Genomic DNA, 18,218 nt, shown 5'->3' on the forward strand with positions numbered 1-18,218 from the left:
GCATTAGTGTATTATGAAAACTGTTATATCTTTAGAAGCTAAATTCTATAATCCAGACATGATTGGATAACTCTGTTGATGTGTGTCTGTATCTGTTAATGAGTTCAGTCAATAACCTGGTTATGAAGATCTAATATTTACATTAAAAAAATGCTGTAGAGTATTGATTTCAAGTGTGTGTGTGTGTGTGTGTGTGTGTGTGTGTGTGTGTGTTATATCTCTAGAAAAGAAAAATTACTAAACTTGTATATCACAAGCTAAAAATAAGGTGCCACTCCCTCTTCAAGTTATATGGTAAGCTTTAAGTAAAGCAATATCTTTTATCTACACTTCCTTGTGTTGGTATGGAAATTATGTATGCTCCTAAATACAAATTTAGATCCTTGTAGTTTCACACTGGTGTAAGTTTCAGTTAAGTGGGGGATGGGTAGAGGACATTCAAAACTGCCAGGTAAAGTGGAATAGCATTTATTTATTTGACCTATTAAGGTGGTAGCACACTGGGCGTAGCAACATTTCTCAGCTCTTTATGTTCCAGGTTCAAATTCCACTGAGGTCAACTTTACCTTTTGTCCATTCATGGTCAATAGAATAAGTACCATTTGAGCACTGAAGTTAATGTAATTGACTAGCCCCCTCCTCCAAAATTTCAGGTGTTGTACCTATTATTTATTAATTTAAAGCTGAGTCTCCATGGATTGTTATTTAGAATTTGTTTTATGCCTCAAATGACCGAATGTGTGTAGATTAGACATGCATACAAATATTTATTGATGTGCTAGTACTATAGACAACCTAGGTTTTTTTCTCTGTTGGTTACATATAAGCAAGTGACAATAAATGGAAGAAGAGGGAAAAAGTCAGAGCAAGAGAAAGAATAAGAGTAAGCTGAAGGATAAAGGGGAAGGTGGAGGGAGAGTAAAAGCAAAAAGGAAAATGGAATGGAGGCAGACAGAAAGAAGTGGAGAAGAGGCCAGTCTAAATAGATGAGGAGGGGAAATATAAGCAGAAGAATTAGGAGAACAGGAAAGGAGGAGGAAAGAAAAAAACATTTAAAATTACTATTATCCTCCTCATCAGCATTTAATGTCCATATTCCATGCTGGCATGGGTTGGACAACTTGACTGTAGCTGGCAAGGTCAGTGGCTGCACCGGGATTCCATAGTCTGTTTCTACAGCTGGATGCCCTTCCTAAGGCCAACCACTTTACAGAGTGTACTGGTTGCTTTTTACATGTCACCATCAACAGTACTTTTTACATAGTACCAACTCCCACGACAATGGGTTTTATGTGGGACCTTAGGATCTTTATTCTGTTGTAGTGGGTAGATTTTCTTGAGTAAAGCAATACACCACGTATCTCAGTCCTCTGTCACCTCCTTCATAAGGCTCAGTGCTTTGAGATTGGCCTTCAGTACTTCATCTCATGTTTTCCTAGGTCTCCCTTTTCCATAACTTATCTTCTTACCACACAACCACGCCTGTGTATTTATGTGTGTGTGTGTGCGTGTTTCTTTGTGTCTCCTTCTTTTGACATCACATGATGATAGTTGTAAATGAGTGTTATTGTCAAACAAGCAGTATCATTCATTTCCAATATTCTCTGTAGGTATGCCTGACCATGGAGAAATATTACCATGTTTGGAATCAGGAAGAGCATCTTGCCACAGTAAATCTTTCTCTGTAAACTCTGTCTGATCCATGCAAGCATGGAAAAGTGGAAGTTAAAATGATGATGATGATTTTTGTCGCTTGGATTTTTAAATTCTTTTTGATATTTTGTGCCATATAAAAACATTTGTATAAGTAAGTACTGTCTCAGATGTCATGATGAATATAAATAATAGTTGCACCATAACTGAGCTTTTCACATACATTTGGCAAAAAAAGTATTTATCCATGTTCCTATTTTTCCCAACATTCATGTACTATTTTTAACATTATATTGAATTCAGACTTGTCAGAGGCTTTTGCAAAGTCCACATATATAACATTATATTTAAGAGCTTTGCAAATTCTGTATACGTAACATTGTAATTGTCTCTCTTTTTGATTGCATTGATAATCTTGTCACAGTGATTTAATAGTTGGGATAGGTATGATTTGTTCCCTTTTTTATAAAACCATGTTGATTATCTTTGCATTTATTTTTTGAATTTATTGATTCACACATTGCTTTTCTGACTGCTCTTTCAAAAATTTTTGTGATCAAACTTGTAAGAGATATTGGTTGATAATTTTCGCCAAAATGTTGGCTGCTTTTGAAGATAGGAATAACTTTCACCTTCCACATGTTTGATGGTTATGTTTACAGTTTGTTTTCTTTTTTCTTAATTTCTATTGGCCACGTATCAGAGCCTGAACTTCTCTTAATTTGGTATGTAGTTGATTGCATTTGTAATTGTTTTCTTGGTAATATTAATGTCTCTCAGATGATTTGTCTTTTTTTCCTCATCAAAGAACTGTTCAATCACAAATTTTCCTTTTTTTGGCTGGGTGGTGGTGGTCACAGGTGGGGTGTACTAAAAGTTGATGCATACTGGTCTTTTAACATTTGTTTGTAATTTCATCATTATCATAATTTGTCAGGAGAAGAGCTTTCTCTAAATTTTTTTAGTGGCCCAGTTGTTGATTTTGTGTTGGTGGTCTTGTTTGGCATATTTATTAACAAATCATAAATTTGTTTTGATTTTTACTGATTGTGCTTGATTCACACTCTTCTGTTACATAAACTTTCAAATTTGTTTTTTTTATAATTTTCTTTTTATTATTTTTAATATTGATTTTTTCCCTCTCAGCTCTTTGAGATCTTTCTACAATATTTTTTCTTTCTTTTTGATATCTTGCTTTAAATAATTTCCTATTTCTTTCAAGAATATGTTTTCTACAGATTACTAGCATTCTATGTTAGAATTTGGTACAGTCCTTGTATATGTTTTTCTTCAACTTCCTCATTCCATTTAATTCTGGTTATCTTTCCTTTAATTTGTCACCATTTTTGTTTCCTTTGACCAGAGATTTAGAGAAACCTCAATTTTTTAGTATCTTTTCTTGATCTCTTGTTTTTATCACTCTTGTCTTTAGATCTTCAATGATATTGTGATTATATTGGCAGAATCATTAGGGTATCAGAAAAAATACTTTGCAGCATTCGATCCAGCTCTTTATGTCCTGAGTTCAAATCCCAAGATTTGAACTAGATAGCCTAGGCTTTTCATCTTTATAGGGTCAAAAAAATGAAGTACAAGTCAAGTATTGGAGTTGATGGCATTAACTAACCTCCTTTTCCTTTGAAATTACTGGCCTTGTATCTAAATTAGAAACAATTATATGTAAATATAAGATTTAGAGTGTTTATTTAGATTTAGAATGTTAGTCTTCGACAATACAGATGTAGTCACACACACCATGATGATATATACTTCTAAAGATTGTTTTTTCTTGTGGGTTTCATTACATGCTGTTAGAATTTTTCTCTTGTATATCAACAAGAGTTTTGACTTGGCCATTAATGAATTACTGTTTGGTGTTGGGTATGATTCAGTATTTTTTTTATCCATTTTATTTTGGTAAAATTGAAGTGACCTCCAGTTGCAGTGTTGTTTTTCTAATCCTTCACTTTTTAGAATATCTTTGAATTCTCAATAGATTCATTGACTCTTTCTGCTGTGCAGTCAGTCATTTTTTTTCTTTTTATATATTTACCAACAAATGTAGTTTTAGAAAATGTAGTTTCTATTTACACTCACTGAATTTTACCATTGGCCAATTAAGGTTAAGGCAGGCATGTCAGTGTGGTTAAGATTGAAACTGCCTGTACTTAATTGCACTTAACCCTTTAGCATTTAAACTAGCCATAACCAGCCAGATCTGGCTTCTCACACCTACCCTATAACATCAATCTAAATATATACAATCATATTTTCAAAATCTCAAAGTTACAAGATAATGCATTATCAATTCAAAGCAATGTAAATAAATATTACATTTGACAGAATAATTTGAACTCTAAAGGGTTAATGCACTAGATTCAGTCTCTGTCTAGATTTTATGGATCTTTCCTTTATTGATAAACTAGCTTTTTTTCATGGTTCTCTCAAGGCTGTGATCATCCCTATTGCTAGTGCACTGCTTTCTGCCACACTCTGCTTGTCTAGACAGCATTTCAGAGAAATACTTCAACTCAGAATTTTGGGAACAGCCCAATTTTTTTACGATAAATTTCTATCTTCTGTTTGTACTATACAAAATGTGTTAATGATGGTCTTTGACAAAAACTGAGACAGAAGTATGATGTTGTCCTCCAGTAAAGTACGATGTTGGCAGACCGTGTTGAATAATCCAATGCAAGCCAGCATGGAAAGCAGACATTAACTGATGATAATGATGATTTTATATACAGATGCAGGCATGACTGTGTGGTTAAGATCACTTTGCAACCATGTGATCTTGGGTTCAATCTCATTGCATGGCACCTTGGGCAAATGTCTTCTACTATAGCCCAATGTTGACCAGTGTCTTGTGAGCGAACTTGATTAACAGAAACTGTACATGCCTGTGGTATATGAGTAGGCAGGTGTCTTTTTGTGTTTGTCCCCTGCCACTGCTTAGATTCCAAAATGATTGAAAAATAGAATTCTCGAAAAAAATAGATTCCAAAGTTTTTTTTGAATGGCGGGAACTTAGTTGCCAACTGAATATTAACAGAAAGTGTGTTACTGAAATGTTCTCATGTTGAGATTAGTAAAGTTCTCATCTTTATCTTTTATCTTTTACTTGTTTCCATCATTATACTGCAGCGATGCTGGGGCACTGCCTTGAAGAATTTTAATTGAATGAATCAACCCCCAGTACTTATATTTTTGAAGTCTGGTACTTATTCTATTGATCTCTTTTGCCAAACCCTCAAGTTACAGAGACATAAACACATCAGCACCAGTTCTTAGGTGATGGTGAGGAGACAAACACACACATGTATATGAGTGGCTTCTTTCAGTTTCCATCCACCAAATCCACTTACAAGGCTTTGGTCAGCCTGAAGGTATAGTAGGCGACAAGGTGCCATGAAATGGGACTGAACCTGGAACCATGTGCTTGGGAAGCAAACTTCTTTATTTCATTTATATTAGCCACAAGGGCTGTACACAGAATGGCAAAAAGCCAGGGCTGGACAAATAGATTAATGAGAAATGAGAAAAAGACATGGATGAAAGAAAATGAGAGGGGCACCAGCGCCCCCCGACTGGCAACACCTCGAAAACCTTTGTTCAATACAATTCAAAGAAGCAAACTTTATTTCATAAAAATTCGCCATACGGCGTTACATAGAGGGGACAAACAAAGACAGACAAACAAAGAAGCTACAGGCTGGACACGGACATTAATGAATGGAGATGAATACACAAGAAAGAATGAAAATGGGAGAGGCACCAGCGCCCGCCGACTGATAACCTCTCTAAAACTTTGTTCAATACATGTCGGTCAAATTTGTAAAACAAATTATTAACACAACTGTTCTTCCTCTTTATATGAGGCAACAAGCCACTTATAAATTTTCATATAATTCACTGGGGCTTTTAGCCTCCCCATATCTACAACCTCTTTTCACTAACGCCCACGCCCTCTCTAGGCACTCCTCGAGTGGCGTGTCGACACTGCCCGGCGCCATGAAGAATATGTTTTTGAGGTCAAAAAATTTCTTCGCTACGTCCCACGTTGTGACCTCTACAGCTATCTGCGGAGGCCACTCGAGATCCTGTATGCAGGCCATGGCCTCTCCCCTAAGACTCTTTTCTAATTCTTTTTCTACCTCCCCCTCTCTAAAGAAGAAGACTAACGTTTCTTCTTCCTCCGGAGAAGGGAAAGACATTTCCACAGTCGGCGGCACAATTCCCACCGGCTGTGGTTCAACATTCGTTTGCACCTTTTTCTTTCTTTTCTTTTTTCCGGTGGGAGAGGAGGAGTCCTCTGGTTTACCCGTGGGACTCAATCCCTCTTCCACCTCTACATTTCTTTGAGGTTCGGCGGGCTATTATTAATGCCCGCCTTCCTCTTTCTACCTCTATCTGTTGGGGCTACCGCCTCCTCATTTTTTCCTTCCTGCCGAGCAGGACTACTTTCTCCAATGGGTGCCCGTTCCTGGGACACTTTAGTGTCCCGGCGGCAATCCTTCTTCAAATGGCCAGACTCCAGACACCGGTGACACCTAGGTTGCCGACCCTCAAGTATCACCGGATATCTGCAGCCATTCATCTTTAGGAAGTCCAGAAATACAATATCTCCCACAGCTACCGGGGTCCATAGGGTCAAAGTTGCCTTTGACCCTTCCCAGTCAACTGCGGGAGCCACGTCTACATTTAGTAGCCTGGGTCCACTGTCTCCCAAGCCTTGCCGGATGGCCTCTGTGATCCATCCAGCTTCGGTACCTGGGGGAAGTCCGCATACCCAAGCTCTCACAATTTTTTTTCCACAATAAGTGGGGAGGAAAAAAATCCCCTCCCCCTGTAGTGGTTGGCTGGCTGCAGTGCCAGCCTCTTCGGGGGAGTCAAACAGCGACCCCACCGTTGCAAATTTGACTCCCCTTGAGACAAAAAAGTTCTTCGCTGGCAGACAAGCCGCCAGCTCCTTCTCTGTCGTTTCTTTGTTGAAGAGGGCAATGGCATTGCGTGACCTCGAATAGGTCCGCAAGACCACTGTCCTCTTTTCCGTCTCTCTCACCCACTGCTTGGGCGGTATAACATCTCACTCCAAGAGCGTGGCTTCACTGTTCACTTTTTTTTCCATAAAGTTCGAAAAGATCACAAATGAATAAATAGAGTTAAAAAAAAACGAAAACGAAGAAAGAAAAAAAAAAATAGATCCAAATAAAAAGATAGACAGAAAGGGGAGAAAAGCAACAGTTCAAACACGGAAAAAAAAATTCCAGCCACTAGGTAATCCGGGCTTCTTTCAAAAGGTACTCCAATTTAAGGTACTCCGCTGCGTTTTCGGCAAAAAATTGCCAAACCAAATATTTTTACTCTTGTGATGAATCGAACACTCGAACCACAAGCAGCAAACACAAATTCGTTCACAAAATTTTTCAGCAAAAAATGCTAACAAATATTTTCCCTGCTCAATTCGTTCACAAAGTTTTTCAGCAAAAAAAAAAAAAAACGCCAACAAATATTTTCACTTCACAATTCGTTCACAAATGTGAACACAAAGTCTTTTTTTGTTTTCCTGGCTAAAAAGCCAAGCAAAAATTTTCACTCTATGGCAGAAGCGAACCTGCCCACCATAGAGGGTGAACATACAATTTTGTTCGTAAACGAACAAACACAAAAAACCCGCCAAAGGCAAGCGAAAATGTCGCAATGCTGAACAAAAACCTGCTGAAAAAAATACACAACAAATTATTGCTCAGCTGAGCAACAAAACCGACTTACCCTGGCGAGTTCTTCAAATGTTCTTTGTTTTCATTAATTGGGCGGAGCACAGCTGACCCACATCCACCTCTGTTCACCGGAAGCAAACTTCTTACCACACAGCCACACTTGTGCCTATATCTTTGTCCATTTTCTTCAACTTGTAAGTCTACAATAATCATTCTAGAAATTATGAGATTGCTCACAAAATGAAATGTAGTAATAGTGCGCATCTACTGTGCATCACAGCAATAATAACTGTTTTGAATTTTAATATTTGCTCTGGCTTGAGATCAAATTCCACCAAGGTAAACTTTGCCTTTCCTCTTTCAGAGTTGATAAAATAAGTACCAGCTGAGTACTGAGGTTGATGTAATCTAATTACCCCTCCCCTAAAATTGCTGGCCTTGTGCCAAAATTTGTAACTAATGTTTTTTTTTCTGGCTTAAGGCTGTGAGCCGGTAGAATTATTACCAATGCTGGGCAAAATGCTTAGTGCCATTTCTTCCGACTTTACATTCAAATGTCACTGGGTAAATTTGCCTTCCATCCTTTCAGGGTCAATAAATTAAGTACCAGTTGAGCACTAAGCTCAATATAATCAATTTACCTGCTTCCTCCGAAATTGCTGGCCTTGTACCAAAATTTGAAACTAGTATTTTTTTCTGACTTTCTAGTTAAGAAGCTTGCTTTGTAACCAACCACTTGGTGTTAGGTTCAGTCCCACTGCGTGGCACCTTCGGCAAGTGTCTTCTATTATAGCTCCAGGTTGACAAATGTATTGTGAGTAAATTTGGTAGAAGGATACTGAATGGAAGCTAGTTGTGTGGGGGGGGGGAGAAAGAGAAAGAAATTTCTGTGTGTATCTTCATCCCTTCATACCACTTGATAATTGGCGTTAGTTTATTTACATCTCTGTAACTTAATGGTTTGCCAGAAAAGAGTGATAGAATAAGTACTGGACTTGAAAAAAAACCCCCAAAATACTAGGGTTGATTTGTCTGATTAACACCCTTTGATGCAGTGCCCTAGCATGGCTGCAGTCCAATGACTGAAATGAGTAAAAGATAAAAGAGTATTTTGATTTTCTGACTTGTGTGCACAAACGCACACACACACACAACATTTTATGTGTATGCATTGTATCTCAAGACACTATTTTACATATTCAATACCAAACAAGCCAAAAACAGAGACCATAAAATATATGAATACACTAAGAGTTCTTTACATCTCATTAAACACAACTATCTTTTATAAAAGCTCTTAGGTCAGTAGAATCTAAGTCTAAGTGACCTTTTGACCTTTTTTCTTTTTTCTTTTCTTTAATAGTGATTTTAAATATCTCTTTTTCCCCCCCTGTTACTCTTTCTCCATCTCCACTCCCCTCTCTCCCTCTCTTTTATTTTCTTTTTCTTTTCCATTTATCTTCTCTTCCAGAAGCAAAGAGAAGACAAATGATTTCATCAGATCTTATTCTCTCTCTCACTCTGTTTCTGCTCTTCTTCCTCTCCTCCCACTCATTTGTCACTTTCCTCTATGTAAACCAATAAGGTCAACCTAGATTGTCTGCATTATCAACTGATCAATACATACTTATGTACATACGCACATATAGTTAATCACCTGAGGACTAGAAAAACTAAAAAAAAACCTCCAAATAGCAACTCATGGAGACTCAGTTTTAAATAAATAATGTTATTCCACTCCACTTAGCAGTATTGGGTAACACATAAATTCACATCAAGAATCTTGCAAACCAAATATAACAACAAAATATTCTAAGCTCTAGCCAAGCTAGCAAAATGCTGAAAAACATTTTCTACTGTCTCAAGATCAGAATAATTACCCAACAGCTTTCCTTCATAAAAGAATGCATCAGCTTCATTATTTCACTCACTGGCATGATAGTGTGGTAAGATATTTGTTTCCCAACCACATGATTCTGGGTTCAGTCCTACTGTGCAGCACCTTGAACAAGTTTCTGGGTCAGCCAAAGCTGTAAGTGGATTAAGTGTAAGACCAAAGCTAATCATAGACAGACAGACAGACATGCATTTCTTTGTGTTTGTACTTGTCCTACACCATTGCTTGACAACCAGTGTTGGTTTGTTTACATCCCTGTAACTTAGCAGTTCAGCTAAAGAGACTGATAGAATAAGTACCATTCTTAAAATATAAGTGCTAAGGTTGGTTTGTTCAAGGCAGTGCCCCAGCATAGACACAGTCTAATGACCGAAACAAATAAACAATAGAAAATCTGTCAGTATAAACAGGAACTTGGAACTAGGAAATAGGCAGACAGACCTGAAGCAAGCCTGGAGTAGAGAAGGCATATCATTGATGAGGTTGTGAGTGACAGTGAAAGGACTGTAACAAACCTAGCTGATTGATTGATTAACTGAACAAATAATCAAACAGTTGATTGATTAATTGGGTTAAATGTTAATGAAATGACTAATAATAAAGGAAGTGAAGTAGTACTAGTGTGTATATTTATTATTGTTATAGTAACCCTTCTGAGATACCACAAATACACAAGTTCATATCAAGAATCTTGCAAGCCAAATGCAAAAACAAAGTATCCCCTGCTTGCAATAAATAATGGGTGCAAGAAGCACACTGAATAAACCAGCTGGAGGAGATACCATCCTGGGGTTAAATATCAGTATCATTGTCTCTTAGAGGATAGCCACATTAAAGTGGCTTTAAGCAATATTTTTTGGTTTGTATACTGCTTCAATCTCAAACAGATTTTCTAACGGACTAGTTTCCTAGTTACGAAATCAGTGATTGTATGACACTGTATTTTCTAAATATTGCAAGCGAGGTAAACTGCTGCTATGCCTGGCACTGAGAATCCACCGGGGTCTCATAAAGCAGGTCCTCGTAAAGTGAGGTATTACTGTACTATGGAAAACGTTCAGCCAATTAACATATTTGTTATTTGAAGGACCAAGAGAAATATTATCTTATTTAGAAACAAATGAGAGTTGGTGACAGGATGGGCATCCAGCTATAGAAAATCTACCTCAATGGGTTTTGTCTAATCCTTGGAAGAGAGGATGTTAAAACAACGATGATGAGTTACTTTTTACTCTCAAACCATAATCTTTATGATTACACAAACATAGAACAAGAAACTAATTAAGTGCACCCTCTCTGTTGCAATTAAAACAGCATCATTGCAAGGTGTTTGAAAATGGAATTGTAAAAGATAAAAAAGAATCAACTGTTATTTCACCTATCCAGTTTCATATCTACCTGTCAGGTGGTTAAGGAGATAAAATCAGGAAAGCTACAGACCCATTAGAGATCGTTGCTAAGATGTTAAAAGCATCCGGTTATGTAGGTACCTTAGTAGTTATTGTGCGCATTTTTTATCAGTACAGTTTTGTTTTTGCTTTGTTTTTTTTGGGGTGGGGGATTTATTTATATTATAAATTAATACCAAGGATGTTATTCGTTAATACCTTAGTTAACAACTCTTTGACGTAATGAAGTAACAGAGCAATTTGTTAATTACTCTTTCACCCATTCATTACCATATTTCTGTTGAAAAACTCTGCTTTTGTTTCAATTAATTTTGAAAATAATAAAAAATTTTATAAAATAATTTTGCCATTATTAAGTTGGTGATTGGAATTGTAAGTCAGCATGAAATCTTGATAAAAAGTTCTTAGATCACTTTTTAAAATGATCTACAGAAAATGTCTATCAAAGAACCAAGGGCAAATTAGTATCAAAAGGGTTAACTAATTGTATGTAGGAAAAATAATTACTTTCTATTAAGGTGAGAAGAATCTATGTACAGCACTTCTCTTAACTGCAATGTTTCATATTTGAACTTCTTGTAAAATTGTACTTTTCCCCCTTCTGTTTTCCAGACCAAAAGATGCAATACGTGCCATAAAGAAAAAGCTGCAACAAAATGCTGGCAAGAATTACGCAGCTGTTATGTACACTCTAATTGTAAGTATTTCTTATTTTTCTTCTGTTATTCATGTCTTCATCTCATTCCTCTCACTGTTACTGTTGAGCATCAGATTTACAGCTAAGCAAATTAAAACCAATAGAATTATATAGCTTACCAAATGATTCAGAACCATTTTTGTGTTGGCTTTTGTACTGTGTGCAGAAGTGATAAAGTGATAAAGATTACCTTTGTAGTTTACTGTATCTTAAATGCAATTTGAAAAAAATCAACTACTAGGGATCTTGCATTCTGAATCATGAAAGCTGTCATGAAGTGAAGGCAATCAATGTAGAAGCTTGGTCACTCCAAAATAAAAAAATGGCCAGCATGATTCAGTGTGGCTCTAAGTCCTGCAAGACAACCTCTAGTACTGCTTTCTTTATGAAACACTTCAGAAGCCTCATTGATAAGCATAACACTTCACTGATTTAACACTATTCACTTGCACTTTGTTACTTTTAGCAAGGTCTTGTTAACATTTAAACAAGAACTCTGGTTTGAAGATAACCCATTTGCTACTTCTAGTGATATCTGTACTTGAATAATGTCATTGGGCAGTACCAGTAGAAATATGTTCCTGGTACCTGATTGTACAGAGACTTGAACTCGTGCATAACACATCAAGAGACTGCTCTGTTAGTAAGTGCAGAATCTTATATCAAGAGCTGGGCGGAAGTCCATTAATCCATTAATTGATGAAGTTGATAAAAAAACTTCAAAGTTTTTTCTTTTTTTTTCCATGAAAAGATGCCTCCCATCATTCTGAAGACTTTGGTGAAATACATTGGAAAAAATACCTGTCAAAACGGAGGAATTCCAACTTACATGGGCCATCTGATCTGAAACGCCATTTTCCAGAAGCTCTTCCCCTGCCCCCTTCCAAATATTTTGCCTACAGATTTCATTGTAATCATAATCTACTCTGTTTGAAAGGTATTTGTATATAATTTCATTAAAAAATACCTATTTACCAGAAAGTTATGAGGGGGAAATGTTGGGTCCTGTGAATTTTCTGAAACTCCTCTCCCCAACTCTTTGGGATATAAGCAATTATTTGGTGAAAGTTTCATCAAAAAGTATCCATTTTCTGGAAGTTAGGCACAAAGTCAGTAGGGTATTAAACTGTAGTTATGTCTTTTTTCAATAAAAGTTAACATTAACAGATTAACGTTAACTTTCATTACATTTTCAAAAAATTAACGGATTAATGATTAACAAGATTTAATTTATTGGTTAACAGTTAGCAAAGTTAACTTTTCGATTAATGGTGCCCACCTCTGCTTATATCTTTTACTTCCCAGTTTTTAGATTAGTCTCCATTTCCAGTTGGCACAAAACTTCGAAATATCCTTCTAACTTACTTTCAGCTGGACTGTCATACAACCAACATAGTAGTTCATTGCAACTTACGAGCTTTTATTTCTTCTTACCCTCTTCCATCAAATATTTGCCTTTATTTTCAACAATGTGCAAATGTGACACAATATGTTGACTAATTAACTCTCCTCTACACCAACATAATTGGACTTCAGTCCCAACTTCATCTTATCATTTATCTCTTATTAGCTTTCTCTCTAGCATTTTATTTCTCTCTGAGAACCACCACTCTAGGAAGGCTTACAAAGATCATGGATTTCCTTTCCTCTTCTTACAAAATAATAAGAAATTAAACATAACCAATAATAATAGGACCATCTAGCCTTTGCTAATGTGTGGTACATAACAGATGCAAAATGCTAACATGTTTTTAGCATCAGTAGCATGTTGACAGAGGGTAATGCATTGGTAGAAGAGATTGAATATCAGGCTAAATGCCTTCAATATTTAATTCTTAAGTTTAGAGTCCAAATCCCCCAAGGTTGATTTTACTTTTCAGCCCTCTCATGGAGTAAAATAGATGAGGAAAAAAAGAAGGTAAAAATACTGCTATTATAGAAGAAGCATAGAAGATCAGGTATTGATTGGTATTTCTGGGACCAAAAATCCTTCATAAGGGATTCAAAATCTCCAGATTCGCTGATTTATTTATTTTTTTTTTAATCAGTAAAAATTGAAGTTAGCACCAATACTTTCTGGGTTAGCTTGAAAAACCTGTGGAGGTACACATGCTTAAACAGAGGAAGAAATATAGAATATAAAACAAAACAAAGGGTTGATTGTTTATTTTAATCTATTTCAGCCTAGACCCAACCCTATTAATCCTGTCGCAATTAAACAAAGAACATCACAAGTCGTTCCTTGTTTCTTTAACTTTGTCCTTGAATAGTTGTGTTAATCCTAATTTAAGCTATATTAGCCTCGTGGCAGATAAATTTTTTTTGTCTTTTATGATAATCACCCTAATAGCAGCAATCAAACAGCCACAAAGAATTTTGTTGTTGTCCTGCCTTTTTCTTTTTTTATCTTGTTTGCTCTCTTTTTTCTCAAAAAATTTCTCTCAACTTACTTTCAACCTTTCTCTTTTTCTTCCACCCTCTCTACCTCTCTCTCCTTTACAATATTCATCATTTTTCTTTCTCCCCCTCTCTTTCTCTCTCTGATTTTTGTTCAAGTGTATTGTCTGCAAAGACTTTATACAACGTAGATAAGTTCCAGTGGAGCAATGTTTTCTAGCACTGAGCCACATTCCAAATGGAATACAAATTGCTCTACCAGACTTATCCAAGGCACAGTTTCCATGGCCAAGTTCTTACCAATAGTTTCAAACCTCACCTCAGTTAGAGTAGAAAGCTACTCAACTGCTGCAACTTCAGTGTTGAAGTTTTATTGGGGCAACCACAATGACAACATATAAATATAAGGAGCTAAAATTATGAAAAGGTAGATGCATGGCTCTCCCTCTAATGTTTGGTGGAGGTATTTTACTCCGCCATAATTACTCTCACTCACTCTACTATAATGTGAGCAGCCATGTAACTCCTCTACAGCAAGAAAGCTGTTCTTGCCCCATCATTCATACTTTAACCTCTCATCACCTAATGAAAAGCCACCACCCTCTCTACTGTAGACCCACTCAGTCAAAAGGAAACTTACTCTTGCAAGCTATATGGCAACCTCATTAGTGCTGATTCTACAAAAATAGCACTCTGTACTCTCTGTGAAGTGTTTGGCTTTAGGAAAGGCATAAAGGCATTTAGCCATAGAAACCATAGCAAAGCTGACATTGGAGCACAGTACATTACTCCGACTTGTCTGATCATGTTTAACCAACCAACCCATGTCAGCATGGAAGGCAGATGTTAGAAGAGAATGGTGATGATGATAGAAAATATCATACTTTCACATCCATCAATGCTATAACCCACTTAGTTGAGGGATTTTGTGAGTACTCAATAACCTCATTAGTGTCAATATTATGAAAAAAAGCACCCAGTAACTCTGTAAAGTGGTTGGCCCTAGGAAGGTATCCAGCTGTAAAGACCATGCCAAAGAAGATTTTGGAGCTCAATGCAGTCTAGCTTATTTGTTCCTGTCAAACCATCTAACCCATGCCAGCATGGAAAAACAGACATCAAATGATGATGATATAATGTAACAGAAAGGCAATCATTTTACATATGAAATTGCAGGGAGTTTTTTTTTTTTAATTATAAATCCAACATGAGGTAACTATGCATTTAAACATTATTACATATGTGGCATATTTTCTTTGTTTCAAGACTAAATTTGTCCCCACCTTTTACTGTTAGTCCTGAGAATCTTACCTAACGGTCCTTATAGTAAACTGAAGCCTGTATTCATTATGAGTAAACTATTTAATCCTTTTCTTATTATGTAAACCAATTTCCTTCTTTTGTCAATACCTTGTTGCTGAAAGCCTCTTGGCAATCTTTACATTTGCTAATCCTTTTTCTTTTTTTTTTTTCTCTTTCAACTGCTTTCTGTTTCATATAGCTTCTTTAATTTATTTGATTGCTTCATTCCTTTTTAAGTTACTGGAAACCTGTGTAAAAAACTGTGGTAAAAGATTTCACCTCCAAGTGGCAAATAAAGAGTTTCTTCACGAGTTAATTAAAATAATTGGACCAAAGAATGACCCTCCTCCGGTTGTGCAAGAAAAGGTATTAAGTCTTATACAGGTGAGTCACTTCTCATCATAGTCCACTGTAGTGGTCTGCCCTTCTTTCTGTTGTACGATTCCTCAACACACACACACACACACACACACTTTATTAAACCAGAAATGAGACAATATCTTATTTCAAATATGCATCCTGTTACTTTGCAGAATAAGTAAATAGTATGTTCTGTGCAAACACTCATATTATTTGACAGGAGTGCTGATATTTGTATATTATTACTGCAAGGACTGAACATTCAAGTTATTTTGTTTTGTTGTACTCTTTCTTTCTTTAAGTAAGTAAATAGTAATTTATTTTATAACATTTCTACTGTCAGGAAAAATGGAAAAGAGAAATATAAAGTTAAAGAAAAATTGCCAGCAACCTTAAATTTAAGTTAATGCACTAGTTTAGAAAGAATTGCAATTTGACATACCATAGTTGTATTTGACTATATTTGGTTTTTTGTTTTATTTTTTTTAAATTCATCTTCTTCATGGATGGTAATTTGCTGCTTTGGAAGATAGCTATCATCATATCTGTTTCTGCATCAGTTAAAAAATGTGTATATATTGCTTCACTGGTTTAGACTACACTCATATATTTCTACATTTCACACAATAGCCATTATTTAATAAACACAGGCATGGTTAAAAAGTTTGTTTACCGACTGTATGGTTTTGGGTTCAGTACTACTGTGTGGCACCTTAGGCATGTATCTTCTGCTACAGCCCTGGGATGACCAGTAGATTTGGTAGATAGAAACTTAAATAATCCCATTGTGTGCGTGTGGGTGAGTGTGTTAGTGTCTCCTTGTCTTGACATCATGCAGTAGTTGTAAATGAGCATCACTGTCATACAAGCAATGTCATCCATTTCCAATCTTCTGTGAAAATAAGTCTGATCATGAGAAAATATAACCTTGTTGGCAACAGGAAGAGCAGTAGAAAATCTGCCTTCATAAACTTTATCTTACCCACACAAATGTGGAAAAGGGAATTAATTCTTTACATTCTGAGTTCAAATCCTGCTATGGTCAGCTTTGTCTTTCATTCCTCTGAGATCAATAAAATAAAGTACCAGTCAAGAACTGTATTTGATATTAGTCACAATGATCTTAGCAGCCTCAGAGATCCTGCAAAGATCACAACCCTGCCCTCCTTCCCTGCAAAACTTTAAACCACTCCATCTAAAGCAATAAATCTTTGTCCGCAACATCTCTAGTTAATTTTCTTTCAAAAGATTTTTTTTTAATATATGAAGCATAATATTGTAGTGTTGTAAACATAATAATTCTGTAATATCCATACACAGTTGGTGCAGTGGTAGACCTCTGTACCACTGCAGACCAGCTGAAAAATATTTTCTTAAATACTTCTCTTGACATAGCATGATAGTTGTAAACAAGCATCATACTGGTGGTATCCATTGTCTCCAATATTCCAAGAAACATATCCAGCCATGGGGAAATATTACCTTGCTTGGAAAGCAAGTGAGGGTTGGCAACAAGATGGGCATCCAGCTGTAGAAAATCTGTCCCAACATATTCCATTCAACCCACGTAAACATGGAAAAGTATACATTAAAATAGTAACAACAGTACCATATTTATCTAAACTCACTCAGTACATGCATTTCTCCCCCTGTTATGTCTATTCTATCTCACTATAACAGAATCAATACTAAACTACATATTCAGTTTTTCTTCAGAACATTCTCCTTCACACTCCATGTTTCCCATTTCTCACTCCATCCAACTTGTTATGGTCATCTCTACAGATTTTCTATAGAAATTATAGCCAGCACTGATTTTCTTACATTTTGTATCCAAATATGTCTAATGTAAACAACAATGTGATCACATTGTTGTTTACATTAGATGTCGTAACAAATCAGTGCTGGCTATAATTTCTATAGAAAATCTAGAGATAATCTTAACATGTGATTTAATAGCACTGCTAACACAATAGAACACAGTATTAACTTATGAAGCGTTTAATATACTTTGTAGTATATAATGGTTGCATAACAAAATATGGTGTCCCTACAAGTAATTACTATCCCTCCACATTGTCTTCTGATCATTCTGCTCTTCCCCATTTTCTTGCTTGTTTCTCTTTCTCCTCTCCCACCTTAGTCCATCTTCTGCAGTCAGCATCAGCTCTTCCCACTCTATTAGACAATGTACAGTGGTGAGGTACCCTATTGCCTTCCAGAGTACAAGGCAATATCACTAGTGTGCATTTTATTATTACATTAACTAGTGTGAATATAAAATGGAGCCAGACAACATAGAATTGAGATGACTCTTTAGTCTTGTTTTGTAGAGGACATGATATTCCTTCTCATGCTGATACCATGGCAAACTGCAGCCAGTGCACTCTGTTAAGTGCTTAGTGTTACAAAAGACATTCAACAAGAGAAACTGGACCAAAATATAAAGTACAAGTAAGATATGATCCTCCAACCGATCTCAAAACATTACGTCCTGTCCTCCAAAACCAATGTGGAAAGCAGATGTAAAATGGTGGTAGTGGTGGAAGCATCGTCATCATTTCATCATTGTCATCATTTAATGTCCACTTTCCATGCTGGTATGGATTAGATGGTTTGACTGGAACTGGTAAGCCAGAGGCCTGCAACAGGTTCCAGTCTGTTTTGGCACAGTTTCTATGGCTGGATGCTCTTCCTAATGCCAACCACTCCAAGAGCCTAATGGGTGCTTTTTATGTGCCACTAGCACAAGTGCCATTTACATGACACCGACAACCACC

The 18,218-nt window shown here is 36.3% G+C and overlaps 1 protein-coding gene across 4 annotated transcripts in view; it reads left to right on the forward strand.

Annotated features, from left to right (window-relative positions):
- Positions 1–18,218, forward strand: part of LOC106869232 (target of Myb1 membrane trafficking protein) — a 139,777-nt gene that overhangs the window by 65,897 nt on the left and 55,662 nt on the right. For all 4 annotated transcript variants that reach the window (XM_014914881.3, XM_014914882.3, XM_014914883.3 and 1 more), the window contains exons 3-4: positions 11,295–11,379; positions 15,316–15,462. In XM_014914881.3, the coding sequence (XP_014770367.1) occupies positions 11,295–11,379; positions 15,316–15,462 (232 nt within the window). The remainder of the gene's footprint in view (positions 1–11,294; positions 11,380–15,315; positions 15,463–18,218) is intronic.

The sequence above is a fragment of the Octopus bimaculoides genome, chromosome 2 (assembly GCF_046866305.1).
Source record: "Octopus bimaculoides isolate indiv1 chromosome 2, ASM4686630v1, whole genome shotgun sequence".
In the NCBI taxonomy this organism is placed as follows: Eukaryota; Metazoa; Mollusca; class Cephalopoda; order Octopoda; family Octopodidae; genus Octopus; species Octopus bimaculoides.